This window comes from Salvelinus alpinus, chromosome 9 (assembly GCF_045679555.1).
Source record: "Salvelinus alpinus chromosome 9, SLU_Salpinus.1, whole genome shotgun sequence".
Taxonomy (NCBI): domain Eukaryota; kingdom Metazoa; phylum Chordata; class Actinopteri; order Salmoniformes; family Salmonidae; genus Salvelinus; species Salvelinus alpinus.
In genome coordinates this window covers 22822174-22839133 of record NC_092094.1, presented here as the reverse complement: position 1 = coordinate 22839133, position 16960 = coordinate 22822174, and the positions used below count along the sequence as shown (strand labels likewise).

General features: G+C 42.1%; 1 protein-coding gene and 1 long non-coding RNA gene across 4 annotated transcripts; one reads left to right on the top strand and one right to left on the bottom strand.

Moving 5' to 3' along the window:
* Positions 1–337: 337 nt before the first annotated feature.
* LOC139583981 (uncharacterized) lies at positions 338–15526 on the bottom strand. 3 transcript variants are annotated; one of them, XR_011676657.1, is made up of 4 exons: positions 15294–15526; positions 2811–2890; positions 1672–2055; positions 338–1559 (listed from the first exon to the last, which is right to left on the bottom strand). It is a non-coding gene; the product is annotated as an uncharacterized lncRNA (long non-coding RNA). The 3 variants fall into 3 exon arrangements; XR_011676655.1 differs by having other exon boundaries at positions 1702–2055; positions 15294–15510; XR_011676656.1 differs by lacking the exon at positions 15294–15526 and adding an exon at positions 7584–7699 and having other exon boundaries at positions 1702–2055.
* On the top strand, positions 8618–13790 carry LOC139583980 (complement C1q tumor necrosis factor-related protein 4-like). Its single transcript, XM_071415474.1, has 2 exons — positions 8618–8807; positions 11875–13790. Exons 1-2 carry the CDS (start codon positions 8777–8779, stop codon positions 12966–12968), a joined length of 1125 nt encoding a protein of 374 aa, XP_071271575.1. The 5' UTR covers positions 8618–8776; the 3' UTR covers positions 12969–13790.
* Positions 15527–16960: the final 1434 nt, after the last annotated feature.

Genomic DNA, 16960 nt, shown 5'->3' with positions numbered 1-16960 from the left:
AGAATTTAAGTTGATGAAAAGATCGAACACAATATTAGGTGATAATATATTATGGATTTATAATCAGCTATAATGGGGTGGTCATTTTAGACCTGGAACACAGAATTAATTCACATGAAACAAACACAACAGGAGGTTTAATACATTTTAGAATAATGCTGTAATATAACAATGTGGAGAAAGTCAAGGGTTCTGAAAACTTTCCAAATGCACTGTATATTATTCAACTCTTTGTCGTTTGTGAAATACAACAGTTTCTGTATTGTACTATATTTAGTCTTTGGACACATGGGGTTACTGTTTTTTTTCCACATTTCATGAATCAAATCCTGTGAATACATGTTCAAATGATCAGATTTTATTATTATTTTTTTTTTAAATCGCTTTGGTACTCCATTCACAGGTATGTGGTACATTTTGACAAATCTTAGTACTAAACTCCAAACTGGTCACACAGACAGTTTTTCATTAACAACCTGTCATTGTGCAGTCTTTTGGATTGTAAACCTCTCACCACACAACCATTGATTCAAAATAGAAGTTTGTGAAATTTAATGAGAAGATTAGACAATCACCAAAACATAATGATATCTTTCAATTTAGTTGTTTTAACTACCAGTTAATGCAATAGAAAACAAAGCAAGATACGCGTTTCAAATCACCCTTAGAAGTGCTGAAAATAATATGCTACAGTACTGTAAATTACATAGTTTTCACATTAGGCAATACACTTACATTATCGAACAAAATTGACAGAAAATCTATAATTTACATAATATCAATCCAATGTGTAATCAAAGGTGTGCTCAATAAAAACATCCTCTACAATCATTCATGCTAAATATTTTTACAAAATAATTGCAACGTAGCTGTACTGACTGTAATCAAATGTAAGAAATTAAATGAAACGAATGAAAATAAAACCATTAATTTGGATCAAGCCTGTCTTCATTTGGCCATAAATTCTCATCCACATCACAATGAATGTCCTCATTGTTCATGCAATCATGGGGAAAACCTTTTGGCATGGTGAATCCAAGCTTGACATTAGTCTGCATTGATGTCTTCACATGCCTCACCTATGGCCAGGAGGGTGGCTCATGGGGATGGGTGGAAGTGTGATCGTACACACTTCCACCTCCATGCTGAAACAAATTCCTCAATAGGGTTGAGGAAAGTAGAGTATGGGGTAACGAATCAGGGATCGGCCCAATACCATGCCTCAACCCCCTCTGCATGGTGGAACCTGACATTGTCCCACACAATGACATACAGTAGGTGACCCCTTCAGCTTGACTGGCCTGCTCAATTTAATTGAGAAACACAATGAGGTGTGCAGCATTGTAGGATCCAAGTAATGGCCTACATCCTACCACACCATCTTCAGAGATACCTGCGCACATGGAGATGTTTGCCCCACATTGTCCAGGGACTAGGACGGTCGCCCGTTGACTGATGAGGTTCCGCCCACGACACAAGTTTTTGGCCAGGTTGAAGCACGCTTCATGAAGAAAGATATACTTGTGATGGTTCACAGCAGCATCAAGCACCATCACCCTCTAAAAATATATTTTAGTCAGTTATTTTTACAGTATAGTTCCAACATGATATTGTGAAGTAGCATGTGCATCAAATAGTAACAGTAATACAGTATACAGTATAGTGCTGTACCTGAACATACTCGGCCCGCAGTTGTTTTACCTGGTCACTGTTTCTCTTAAAAGGCACCAGGTAAATGTGTTTCATAGATACCTGGTGCCTTTTCAAAAGGTTGGCGATTATTGGTAGGCTGATGGATGCCACATTGTCGAAGGTGTCATCGTTCTCCTCAATGGCCTGCTTTGTTGGTAGGCTGATGGATGCCACATTGTCGAAGGTGTCATCGTTCTCCTCAATGGCCTGCTTTGTTGGTAGGCTGATGGATGCCACATTGTCGAAGGTGTCATCGTTCTCCTCAATGGCCTGCTTTATTTAAGACAGCCGTATGTCATTCCCGGCCCTCACCATTTCCACCACTGCCCACGGCCACCACCACCATAGGGTCTTCTGTCAATTCTGAGGATAGAACAGTAAGAACGCTGTAACATGTTTTGTGAATTTACATGCATTACAAAATGTAATTTACTGTAAATGTAATGGTAAAGCATAATGCATATCCTGAAGGCCTGCTTGCTGACCTCATCCCATCAGTAGAGGATGCCTGGTTGCTCTTCAAAAGTGCTTTCCTCACCATATTAAATAAGCATGCCCCATTTAAAATAATTTAGAACTAAGAACAGATATAGCCCTTGGTTCACTCCAGACCTGACTGCCCTTGACCAGCACAAAAACATCCTGTGGCGTTCTGCATTAGCATTGAATAGCCACCGCGATATTAAACTTTTCAGGGAAGTCAGGAACCAATATACTCAGTCAGTTAGGAAAGCTAAGGCTAGCTTTTTCAAACAGAAATTTGCTTCCTGTAGCACTAATTCCAGAAAGTTTTGGGACACTAAAGTCCATGGAGAATAAGAGCACCTCCTCCCAGCTGCCCACTGCACTGTGGATAGGAAACACTGTCACCACCGATAAATCTACGATAGTTTCAATAAGCATTTTTATACGGCTGGCCATGCTTTCCACCTGGCTACCAACATCTCAGCAGCAGCTTTCCCAAGCCCCCCTGCTTCTCCTTCACCCAAATCCAGACAGCTGATGTTCTAAAAGAGCTAAAACAAAATCTGGATCCCTACAAATCAGCTGGGCTAGACAATCTGGACCCTCTCTTTCTAAAATTATCCACTGAAATTGTTGCAACCCCTACTACTTGCCTATTCAACCTCTTTCGTATCAGCTGAGATCCCCAAAGACTGGACCGCTGCCACAGTCATCCCCCTCTTCAAAGGGGGAACTGGCAACACAAACAGAGAACACAGGAATAAATACACTGGGGATAATGGGGAAGATGGGCAACACCTGGAGGGGGGTGGAGACAAGCACAAAGACAGGTGAAACAGATCAGGGTGTGACAGTAGCATGCCTCACTCTGCATTGACTTGCATTGGATATGTTTCTGCTGTATAATGTACTCTAGAAGTGCGTGGGAGTGTGTGTGGAATACTTAAGACATTGTTTTTATATACAGTACCAGTCAAAAGTTGACACACCTACTCATTCCAGGGTTTTTCTTTATTTTTACTATTTTCTACATTGTAGAATAATAGTGAAGACATCGGGCCTCCCGGGTGGCGCAGTGGTCTAGGGCACTGCATCGCAGTGCTAGCTGTGCCACCAGAGTCTCTGGGTTCGCGCCCAGGCTCTGTCGCAGCCGGCCGCGACCGGGGGGTCCGTGGGGCGACGCACAATTGGCCTAGCGTCGTCCGGGTTAGGGAGGGTTTGGCCGGTAGGGATATCCTTGTCTCATCGCGCTCCAGCGACTCCTGTGGCGGGCCGGGCGCAGTGCGCGCTAACCAAGGGGGGCGGGTGCACAGTGTTTCATCCGACACATTGGTGCGGCTGGCTTCCGGGTTGGAGGCGCGCTGTGTTAAGAAGCAGTGCGGCTTGGTTGGGTTGTGCTTCGGAGGACGCATGACTTTCGACCTTCGTCTCTCCCGAGCCCGTACGGGAGTTGTAGCGATGAGACAAGATAGTAATTACTAGCGATTGGATACCACGAAGAAAAGGGGATAAAAGGATGGAGTGAAAAAGTACGGTGCTTAAAGACACACAAAGCCTGAAATGGCATTGCCATTATCTCCAGGCCGTGCCGAGTTCAACGAGATGCCCCGCTTGACCGTAGCTAGCTCGGTCTGAGTGCAGCGACAGGGACAAGAAGAAGGACCCAAATGACCCTTTGACCTCAATTTCATATTTTTTTGCTTTTGGGAGACAGAGAGAGAACCGTTAAGGTTAGAAGCACAATTTGACCTCAGGAACGTTCCTAAGGTCCTCCCGATCTGTGCAAGCCTAACATTGACCGTGTGGCATTAACCCTTAATAGTTAAAAGAAGGTGTTTACATCAAACAGTTTACAATGACATGTCTCCCCATAGGAATATATTTCCTGCTCCCCTAAATTCAACCTGAAGCCTATGTGGGTTAATAATGCCTTATGAACCTGTCTTCGATGACAATCCATCAGGCCACTATGAGGTCTACCTGTGTCGATTCTAAAGATTCAAATCACCCTAAAAGTGTTTGCCATACCCAACCTGCAGTTTGAGAGAAATAGTGCATTCAACCCTATGTAAATCAGTGAGTTCTTAACGTATAAACTTAAAACTCAGGATTGTGTAAAAGCCCACTCCAATGAGGATATGTGTTTACTTTCAGCTTCCTGTGCCAACCGGAAGTGCCATAATTGGTGTCAAAAGGGCTGTTTCGAAGGGTTAAAAAAGTCAAATCTTTCCAAAACTTAATATATGGGAATAGGCAACCCTCATGAACTGTAAATCAGTCATTCATCCCATCAGATTTCAAGGAAAAATTTACACACCCACACAGAAAGGATGGAGTGACACACTGAGGGGCTTAGAGGCAGACAGTGCCTGCAATAGTTACTTTTGTTTGAACTTTTAAAGAACCGTCAGACCTAGAGTTCTGAAACTTTACAAACCTGTTCTAGAGCTCAGGTCGATTAAGCACGGTGAGTTATGTGGCTCTAGAAGGTTCTCGGACTGATAAAAAGCCTCGGTGCATTTGCATTGACTTCAATTCATTTTGAGCATTACAAAATGGTGACATTTAGAAAAGTCCCAGAGTTGCAAGACTAGGTGCATTGAAACCGGCTCGGCCCATAGAGACGGACCCCGACATTTCTGTCCGATAGCTCATTCAAGGACCCCGTAGCAAGGCATGGACAAAAGTGGAATTTCAGCACCAATTAAGGTTTTGCTCGGGCACCGAATGACCTATCAAGCCGAAACTTGGGATTCGAGGTCGCCTCACATAGGGCTAAACACAATGTGAAAACTGGACCCGCAGCTAGAACATAACTACGTATTGTTTGTTTTATTATGGTTTAAATGGAAGGCGCTGTGAATTTTGGGCCTGCTCTGAAATATGTGATAGTTGGCTTCTAAACGAGTTGGAAAAAGTGAGTTTGGAGTCAGATGGTATCAGTTTGGTGTCTGAAAATATCTAATTGGCTGATGGACACTGACTTGCTAGTTGACTTTTGTGCATTTGCAATATATTTCAACAGTGAAAAACCACCAAAATAGCATTCTGAAATCACCACTAAAACTGACATCACCATAGCCGTGCCGAGTTCAACGAGATGCCCCGCTTGACCGTAGCTTGCTCGGTCTGAGCGCAGCGACAGTGACAAGAAGATGACCCTTGACCTACATTTCAAGTCTTTTGCTTTTGGGAGACAGAGAGAGAACTGTTAAGGTTTAGAAGCACAATTTGACCTCAGGAACGTTCCTAAGGTCTCTGTGCAAGCCTAACATTGACCGTGTGGCATTAACCCTTAACAGTTAAAAGAAGGTGTTTACATCAAACAGTTTACAATGACATCTCACCCCATAGGAACACATTGCCTGCACCCCTAAATTCAACCTGAAGCCTATGTGGGTTATGAATGTCTTATGAACCTGTCTTCAATGACAATCCATCAAGCCACTATGAGGTCTACCTGTGTTGATTCTAAGCTTCCTGGAGCAACCGGAAGTGATAAAATCACCCTAAAAGTGTTTTGCCATACCCAACCAGCAGTTTGTGATATATAGTGCATTCAACCCTGTGTAAATCAGTGAGTTCTTAACGTATAGACTTAAAACTCAGGATTCTGTAAAAGCATACCCCGATCAGGATATGTATTTACTTATAGCTTCCTGTGCCAACCGGAAGTGCCTTAAAATGGGGTCATAGGTGCTGTTTCGAAGGTTTAAAAAAGTCAGATCTTTCCAAAACTTTAAATGTGTGAATCGGTCAACCCTCATGAACTGTAAATCAGTAATTTCGCTAAACAGATGTCAAAGAAAAGCTCTCTCACACACACACACACACACACACACACACACACACACACACACACACACACACACACACACACACACACACACACACACACACACACAGCAAGGATGGAGTGAAAAAGTATGGTGCTTAAAGACACACAGAGCCTTAAATGCTTTTAGGGGGGATCCAGACTTCCATACCCGCTCTGGGAGCGCTATACTACCGCCCCAAATCGATGGGTGCTGGCCTGAGTGATTTATGGAGGTTTTCAAAAAATATTCTGTTTTTTCTTCTGGATAATATTTTATGTTTTTTCTTCTCGAGTCAACGGCCTGAGTGATTTATGGAGGTTTTCAAAAAATATTCTAAGTCCAAACTTTTCATGCACCTGGTATTTTTTTGGGGTTACCAGGCGTCATTTTTCAAAACGGTTGAAATTGCTTTTAGGGGGCATCCAGAGTGTCACATGACCGGATGAGGTAACTATTCTTGTTCTTCTTGTAACTTTCCGGTAGGCTAGAAGCTTTCCGGTGTTTTGCTGCTCGACACAGGTCGACGCAGGTATTGCACTTGATTTATCGTTATCGTAACCGTAGGTGCAGCCAAGTGGAAATACGAAAGCTTTCTAGCTATTTCGCACTGACGGTAATTTGAACACAAGAACGTTTCTAGTGAAAAGGTGCTTACACTCAGAGCCATGTATTTACACTCAGCCACCCTAGCCTTATTACGGGTTAACGTTTTGGTAATTTTGGTTGGCCAACAAAATGTAAGACTACAATGACTGCATACGTTTCCCCAAATGTTATACGGAAAAAAAATGTTTTGTTATTGATGGACAATGGCAAGGCTGCCGTTGTATTTTCAGTTACATTCTGTTCAATAAAAATGGTTGACACGTTTATTTTTTAAGAAATACATGGAACTACAACCGAATAAAACACCATTAACCATCATGCATTGCTTACATTCATTCTATCCTGAAAAGTCTGTTCAGAAAAATCGAAAACAGTACATATATGCATAAAACCACAATGTTTTAATAGGGATTAAATAAAGACAATATATATATATAACCTCTTATGGTTAAATGGTTAAAAAAAGACAAAATATCTATATATTCATAACGTAAAATAAATAAATACAGGCGATCGCGTCTATGGTTGTTGCAACGGCTTGTGTATCGCCTACTGGTTAAATTCGTGTCTTTTCGCACGAATTAAGTAGCACAGAAATTCGTGTATTTTCGCACGAATTAAGTAGCACAGAAATTCGTGTATTTTCAAACGAATTGAACCACCCCAAAAATGCACAAAAACGCACGAAATCTGCTGAAATACATTTTGTACATATATGCGCGAATTGAATGTGAGGCTGGGCTGCATCATTACACACACCTGCCACCATCGTTATGCACACCTGCGCGTCATGACACTCACCTGGACTCCATCACCTTCCTGATTACCTCCCCTATATCTGTCACACCCTTTGTTTTTTTCCCCCCCATGCGTTATTGTTTCTGGTTATGTGTTTCATGTCTATACCTTACTCGTGTTTGTTATATTGTTAAATGTTCCGTTTATACGTAACTGACTTGCCCAGTTAAATAAAGGTTCAATAAAATAAATTATTAAACTCACCAACTGCGCTTGCTTTCCGACTCCCAGCGTACACGTTACAGAATAACGCCTCACCAAAGGGAAGCAACAGGGATATTTTTTATTATATTGGTTACGTCGGGTCCGATTGCCGCTGCAACGGGGATGCCTCAGCCGGCTCGTCAGGCTCCCATGCACTTGCTTTTTGACTCCCAGCGTACACGTTACATCTACAATGTAGAAAATACTAAAAAATTAAGAAAAACCCTTGAATGAGGTGTGTCCAAACTTTTGACTGGCACTGTATATTGGTCCAGACAATTATTAAGATCTGAAAAATAGAGATTACGCTGTAAAATGACTGTCTCCATTGAACTTGCTTATACTGCATATGCTATAGGTGTGTGTGGATTTCTTTAGATATTGTTTTAATATATATATATATATGTCTGGACAATCTATATAGCAAACATTTTTAAGATCTGATAGTTTTAACATATATTCACATGAAATTATAAAAAACAGTAACCCAATGTGTCCAAAGACTAAATATAGTACAATATCAAAAACTCCCATTGTAGACAAGTGCTTTGGCCGATTGAAAACATGTCTTCAGATTTGTCCATCAGTAAGCTCAGAGAACATGTGTGCCAACATAAATGAAACATTTCCGTTATGGACATGAATGAGATTAAGTCAGTGATGCTTGTTAAAACATCTGTGATTAATTTTGTTTCATGTTAGTCCTACTGTTGCTGTGAAATAGACATAGTAGGCTTTGGCTCCATCACTCAGGCACCCTGTCCCTTTTGGATCAATTTCAAAGTGTAAGTCATTTCTTGCTGAGGGTGCCAATTGAAAGGACTATGCTTTTATTTATTTTTTTCACTTTATTGAGCATGTGGTGCTCTACAATTTAAAACCAGTATCATGGTTGTTTTTAAGGATGATAAACTCAACACAATGTGGACTAGATGTTCTGTTCCCTTATGAGACTAAACAAACCTGTGTATTTCCTCCCTTCAATGATAAACTACCAGACCAGGATGCAGGGGTCAGCAGTGTAAAATGGGACCCATGGAGCTCCACCTCTTGACTCATCCCAATGGACATATACCATTGCGCAATGGGTTGACGGTGAGGCTAGGGGGGGTGGACATTAGCTAAGCAGCACAGTGGTAGGTACTTTGGGGAAAGGCTGACGAGAGAGAGAAGGTGACCAGCTGACTACAGACATGCACACTCTGTACCAGAACACGAGAACAGGTAGGACCCAAACTTGTATTGTTTGTATTTCTCTGTCATTAGCTGTCATGTCAATTACATAGACTGTATATATAAAGGTTCCAATACAGAAGTTATGATTTTGTGAGATGTAAGAGCTATGGGATTGTTGCTGCTGTATTTCTGTAAGAATCATAACTAAATCTGACCTCATTCAAATAATTTGTAAGAGTTTACTGTTTGTTTGATTTTGACACTGATTTCTTTGTAATTGCCATATCTTAAAATATGTTCTGGGGCGAAATGTTTCCACATCCCTAAATAGAACATAGTTTGACTTTTGAATATTCTCTTGAAGTAAAAATAAATATCTACATTTTCAGTTTGAATTTTGGCAGTTGATAAAAATTGCCTCTTGTCAACTGTTCCGTTCTTTCAGTATAGGTTTCACAGAGTTCAACTTATTGAAACACACATATTTCAGTGCTAATGTATATACAAAAGTATGTGGACATCCCTTCAAATTAGTAAATTTGGCTATTTCAGCCACACTGGTTGCTGACAGGTGTATAAAATCGAGCATGCAGCCATGCAATCTCCATAGACAAACATTGGCAATAGAATGGCCTTACTGAAGAGCTCAGTGACTTTCAACGTGGCACCGTCATAGGATGACAACTTTCCAACAAGTCAGTTCGTCAAATTTCTGCCCTCCCAGAGCTGCCCCGGTCAACTGTAAGTGCTGTTATTGTGGAAACGTGTAGAAGCAACAATGGTTCAACCACGAAGTGGTAGGCCACACAAGCTCACAGAATGGGACTGCCGAGTGCTGAAGCATGTAGGGCTGTTGGAACACTCACTACCGAGTTCCAAACTGCCTCTGGAAGCAACGTCAGCACAAGAACTGTTCGTCGGGGGCTTCATGAAATGGTTTTCCATGGCCGGGCAGCCGCACAGAAGCCTAAGATCACAATGCGCAATGCCAAGCGTTGGCTGGAGTGGTGTAAAGCTCACTGCCATTGGACTCTGAAGCAGTAAAAACGCGTTCTCTGGAGTGATGAATCACGCTTTACCATCTGGCAGTCCAACGGACAAATCTGGGTTTAGCGGATGCCAGGAGAACGCTACCTGCACCAATGCATAGTGCCAACTGTAAAGTTTGGTGAAAGAGGAATAATGGTCTGGGCTGTTTTTCATGGTTCGGTCTAGGCCCCTTAGTTCCAGTGAAGGGAATTCTTAACGCACACAATGACATTCTAGGTGATTCTGTGCTTCCAACTTTGTGGCAACAGTTTGGGGGAGGCCCTTTCCTGTTTCAGTATGCCAATGCCTCAGTGCACAAAGCAATGTCCATACAGAAATGGTTTGTCGAGATCGGTGAGGAAGAACTAGACTGGCCTGCACAGAGCCCTGACCTCAACCCCATTGAACACCTTTGGGATGAATTGGAACGCCGACTGTGAGTCAGGCCTAATCGCCCAACATCAGTGCCCTACCTCACTAATGCTCTTGTGGCTGAATGGAAACAAGTCACCACAGCGATGTTCCAACATCTAGTGGAAAGCCTTCCCAGAAGAGTGGAGGCTGTTGTAGCAGCAAAGAGGGGGCCAACTCAATATTAATGCCCATGAATTTGGAATGAGATTTGACGAGCAGCTGTCCACATACTTTTGGTAATGTAGTGTATCATTACAGTGATCATGAATGAACATTACAGGCAATAATGGTAGACATATGAAAGTAACCAGGTTTAAAACCTCAGATTATAAGACTGTAATTACTGGTGGTAATGTACTGTATATTTTCTTTACTAGGTGCAAGTTTTCCATACGTTTAGTGCAAGAGCAGCTGTACAGAATATGGGTCGGCTCTCTGGATTTGTTGGAGCTTTAGTAATAAAATAAAAATAAGTGATTAAATGTTTTACATAAGCAAAATCTATTTTAAAATCTATTAATGAATTGTTCATTGAGTGATATACTGTTTATTTTCTCATACTCAGTTAGCTCAATCCCATTTGATGAGTAATAATGACATTTCTTAGAGGATGTCAAATGCTCCAGAAAAGAGGCATAATTCATGAGTGAAGCCATAACTATTCTGGGATGGGAGATCCCCACCCTTTCAACCATGCAATATGCGTCTACCAGAGCTAGAAATAACAGGTTAGAAATAACACAGACAGAACATCAAGTAACAATAGGAAGCTGCTGAAACATTTGCTTAGGCCCTGAAATGACAACTTACTTCAACATTTCCACAGTGCCTTTTATAACAGTCTAATCAAGATTCAAAAATATATAAATGTATAACATAATGATAAAGTATTGAAGCTTGTTGTCCTGAAAACAACCTCATTCCCACAATTGACCCACAACATATCCCTCCCATGGTCTCACTGATCTTTCGTCCGCCAATTGTCCACCATGTCAAAAGGCTTTATACAACAAAAAAATTGTCCCTAACCCACAATACCCTTGATGCCCTGCCCCACATCGTTCCCCATCCCAAATGTTCCATTGTCCAGACACACAGGAACATATGAACCAGGGTCTAATCTAGTCCGTTTTCTCAGTGCACATAGAGAACAGACAATACCAGCTGAATTAGAGGAGCTGTTGCTTCCACAGGGCATCTGATTTAATGAGCAGGATCTATCCTGACAGGGCTCAACCAGACTTCCTAACCCACTCATATAGTATTTCAGCCAGCCCATCACACAATGTGCAATCTTAGCTTGTAATCTTGCCTTTTTTAACAGAATAATAAAAATAAAAAAAGGTTTACATTGTGAAAGTGTGAAATGCTCTGCAGGAATAAACTATTTTGCCCAATTTGACTGTATAAGGTACAACATTTTACAATCAGCAAAAAAATCTATCTTTTCAAAAACTCGAAAAGTATGGAGTTAATAAGGTGGACTGCCAAAGAAGAAAACTGTGGCTTGATGTTTCCAAGCAACAACAAAAAAGCTACATTGTTACAATGAAACAGCTGGTTGAAGCAAAAATAGAATAAAATAGCCAGACTGGCTGATAAATATAACTGTTGTAAATAGTTTTTGAAGGAAAATAAAGTATTTTTACTCATTGTTGTTTATCTCTCCAAGTTGAACGGACATCATGGAGCAGTCCTTGGCACCTGGCTTGTTTACTGGGCATACTCAGCTTCCTGGGGTCTGTCACACCCCTCCATGTAGCTCCTGTGACGATGGGCCTCCGCTCCTCCTTCTCGGCCACACGGACCAATAGCATCCTAGGAGGCACCCAGAAGGCTGTGACCTTCAACAGGCTCCTGGTCAACGCAGGAAGTGACTTCAACCCAGACACCGGCCACTTCCGCTGCAGAATCCCTGGGGCTTATTACTTCTCTTTCACAGTGGGGAAATATCCCAAGAAGATGCTATCTGTCATACTGGTGAAGAATGGGCAGGAGGTGCAGGCTATGGCCTACGATGACTACAAAAAGAAAGGGCGGAAGGTCCAGAGTCAAAGTGTCATGATCAGCCTGAGGGCCATGGACACAGTGTGGCTGATGCTGCAGGACAGTCCTCAGCATGCTCTCTACAGCACCGCTGGCCCTTACATTACCTTCACCGGTTACCTGGTGTACCCCGACATCCCAACACCTGGCTATCTCAACAACCACCTATCCCTGCCAGGGCAGCCTTACCCCAACCCCAACTGCCTTCCTCCTGGAGACCACAGGCATGGCTTGAGCGGTAGTGCTAAGGCCCCTGAAGAGCCTCGCTCTGCCTTCTCCGTGGCCAGGACATCCCCGGTCCTGGGGGAGAATGGTGGCGGGCACCAAGAGAAGGAGCCTCTGACCTTCGACGTGGAGTACGTCAACATTGGAGCGCACTTCAACAAGACGTCGGGCCGCTTCACCTGCCGCTACCCTGGGGCCTACTACTTTGCCTTCACGGTGGGGAAGCATCCGCACAGGGCAGTGTCAGTCAAGCTGATGACGGGCCACGGCGAGGTGCAGGCCATGGTGTTCGACGAGGACATGTCCAGAAGGAGGGAGATGCAGAGCCAGAGTCTGCTGCTGCCGCTGCGTAGAGGGGACACTGTGTGGCTCTACAGCCAGCAGGATGAGCGCTATGCCGTCTACAGCAACCAGGGACGCTACACCACCTTCTCAGGCTTCCTGGTCTACCCAGACGCTGAGCCCACCACCACAGCCAGCCAGGACCAGGACTAGGACAGAACTCACGTCTGAGGGCTCTGAGTTCTTCAAAACACACCGGACCCTCCTTCAAATGTACATGGTGCTATGGTTACAAAACCAAAGTTGTGAAAGTGCGAATGCTTTAAAGGCTTTGTGTAGAACCGCTGCAGTCACTTTCTGGGTGTGGATTGAACAACAACAGCAGCAACCGCTGAAAAATGGGGCAAAGATGTACATATCTTATACACAGATACACATTTGTTTGCTCTTCTATTGATTAAATAGCAATTTCCTTTGAAGTATTATATCATTCCACAAGATGGTGTTGTGAGTCATTTTTTGTTGTTGATACATCGACAAGCTTATGACTTTATCACACATAATCATGTAATGTTTCTTATTATAAGCACATTTTCTGTAAAACGATGGAAAATGTTATGTTTTGTGTTTGGCTGTGTTCAAACCAAAGTTATAGGCAATATGTTAGTATATGATGCTGGACCATCAGGATTCCTTGGATACCTCATGAATCTCATTGACTTTTTTTTCTCATTCACCAAAGGATATGAGTTATAATAAGTAGAGCTGTCCTATGTAATCTTTATATATACACAGACTTTTTTAGTGACAGAATTATATATCCTTACTGAGCAGATGTTTATGCAAGTCTCAGAACTCATAAAACCATTTAATACTTTAACTTCTGTAGTGATTGCACTGAGTAGAGACTACTGTGTAAATACTGTATAGTTTGCCTGACTGACTGTATGGAGTTAGATAACCTGAATGTGATGTAGTTATGATTGTTTGATCTATTCTGAATGCATAGTGATTAAAGGTCAATTTACAAGATTATCAGGAACTCAACATTCTCTACCAGTGTTAGCAATTCTCAAGCCTTTCTCAAGTTTCTGAGATTATTTTCCTGAGGTCAAACAAATACATTGTTCAGATTTGATGTAAGAATTCAGATGAGTTATCACTATCCATTTTGTAAATAGCACAGCTGCATGACAAACAATTGTCAATACAGTAATTCAGAGGTAAATACAGTACATACCACAGGTAGTAGGTAGTTAACATAGCTTACTACTACATAGCTTACTACATATTCAGATATGTGTTCAAAAGAGCGTAACATTGCTGATCCTGAGTAATTGACTTCATGTGCAGTTTGCTCAATTTGAACAGGCACTCCTTGAAACCTCAGACTTTAGCAAAGCACTTTCTAACTTTGCTTGACAAACAACATGCAGGCAATATTTGTTCTGAATTCAACAAGCAGTATTTACTCTGTCGTCCTCATCTCAAGTGTGGACATAAGGCTGCAAAAATCTTCTGCCACTGGAGTCTATCTTTGGCTGCAGCTTGCACCCTATCCTATGAGAGACCCAATGCTTCCAGCTCAGCCACCATTATCCATCACCAACTAGCAGTGGATTATCCAATATCAGACACTCATTTAAACCACACAGTTTCTGCTACTGAGCCATGCAACCGGATTCTGAATGCACAGAAACCTGACCCTGTTTGTCTCTTCTATGAGCGTAATCTGTGAAGCGTTGAGAGTTAGAGGATAAAGACACACAACTACATATCAAGGATGATATTGCTATGATATGATTTATACAATGATTTTGATGACTTTCTGACTTATGACTTCAAAGTCAACAAGATGATCCGAAAAAATATTTACTTACTTACTACATTTACCTGCTTCTCATCAACTGAATCCTGCTATGAGTGTTTCACAAGTCTTCTCCTAGTCTTGGATTCTGTGTCCACAAATGCCACAAAATGGATCCGAGGGTAGATAAAATAATAAAACAAATTGAACAACAATGTAATAGCTGTTTAAGAATTGAAAGAAAATGGGACATACTGTACCGGTAATGGGATTAAAAGTTCATGCTAAATTCAAGCTAGAATCCTTTGAAACAATAACAAAGCGGTCACCTCAACTGTGTTTTGGTAAAAAGCTGAGGGATGGGCATGTAGAAATTGTATCACTCTCAAATTCATAGACAGAGCTATGGATGCAAGAACTGACCATCCATGATATCAACATTATAGTTTTAACCATGTTTTGTTTACATTTACTTTGTTTATAAACATAAAAAAAGCTTGTATTTTGAGTTCTGATGGGGTACGACAGTTGAACTAAACTCATGAGGCATTTATAAGTTATTTCCCGAAGAATCAGTCATTTATATGTCCAAAAATGGATGTAGCAACCAAGGATTTCAGATTTAAATCAGTGTTAAATTTAAATTAAATCACAGTGTACAACGGAGAGTATTTTGTATTTGAGTGTTTAGAATTGGATGAAAACTAAAGACAGATTTAAAACATAATCACCTGTGATACACCCTGGCAAAGAACTACACCAGTAGCAAGGATGTAAAGCTCAACCAAACCATCAGTCCCAGAGGATCCAGGTAGATATGGGTCCCAGTCTGGGAAAAATTGAGATGGAGATTTGGGATTCTGATGTAGACCGAGGTTCCAAAGACCTAATAACAGAATGTTGCCACCAGCCACATGGCAGTGCAGATGAAATAGTTAAACGTCATCTATATAAAACAGGGGAGAGGGTGTATTTCATTAAAGGTGTCATTGAAGTAAATGTGGGTGTCACACCCTGATCTGTTTCACCTGTCTTGTGCTTGTCTCCACCCCCCATCAGATCTGTTTCACCTGTCTTGTGCTTGTCTCCACCCCCCACCAGGTGTCTCTTATTTTTCCCCATTTCCCTCTGTGTATTTATACCTGTGTTTTCAGTTTGTCTTTTTCCAGTTCGTCTTGTTTTGTCAGGTCTTACCAGCTGTCAGAGTCGTGTGTATAGGTGGCAGGGAAGTCAGGCGCAGGAGAATCAAACTTAAGGTAATGGAGTTGTTTAATAACAATAAATACAACATAACTCCAAAACTATAATAACAATAATACAAAGTGGGTACGAGGACCCGTCGCGCACCAACACAAACGAAACTGAACATCAAATAATCTCTGACAAAGACATGAGGGGAAACAGAGGGTTAAATACACAACAGGTAATGAGTGGGATTGAAACCAGGTGTGTAGGAAGACAAGACAAAACCAATGGAAAATGAAAAATGGATCAATGATGGCTAGAAGACCGGTGACGTCGACCGCCGAGCACCGCCCGAACAAGGAGAGGCTTCAACTTCGGCAGAAGTCGTGACACCAGCATGTATCCCGTTTCCCCTGCGTTGAAGTTTTGTTTTCTAGTCTTCCCGGTTTTGACCTTTCTGCCTGTCCTGACCCTGAGCCCACCTGCCATTCTGTCCCTGATTGACTCTGCCTTTACGAATTACGAACCTCTGCCTGCCCTCAACCTGCCTTTTGCCTGCCACCGTATATTCAATAAATCTCTGAGACTTTAACCATTTGCCATCTGGGTCTCATCCTAAGTCATGATAGTGGGACTCAAAGCTCACATCATTGGTGGGGTTATTCGTTGGCCTGTATTTGTCCAGCCTATTAAAGAAAGAGGTCATTCATCATTCTATCATTTGTGGGAAAGAATTATTGCTTTCAGACTTTACCTGAAAATGTGGATTATTATTTTCATCATCTCGTCACAGGTCTCTGTAACTGGATCTGTTTCCCTAGTGATGAAGGAAATACAGTATTATACACACACACCACACATATACACACAAACATACACTTTCTCACACTTCACAGAAACTGGACAAATCCTACCTTTTTTGCTTTCTGTCCTTCTGAATCTCAAAACGTATGTTGAGCAGCATGGTCTGTTCCAGAAAGGCCCCCTTGTGGATCTTCCATACAAACAGGTCTTGGGTCCACTCAATGCACTGGGTCTGGAGGAACCAGATGTGCCCAGTGGACAGCATCAAACCCACCCCCTAACAGAGGGACGTACGCCCCCCACCACAGCCGAAGTGACCAGGAGTCGGACCAGGCTGGAGAGAATACATACCACATTCCTGGATCTCCCAATGTCCTCAGGATACTGTACAGAGACAAAGTGGGTCCCA

Coding starts and splice junctions, on each gene's coding strand:
- LOC139583980 (XM_071415474.1), top strand. CDS start 8,777: ATGCACACTCTGTACCAGAACACGAGAACAG. Junction 8,808..11,874: donor GTACCAGAACACGAGAACAG/GTAGGACCCAAA, acceptor TATCTCTCCAAG/TTGAACGGACATCATGGAGC.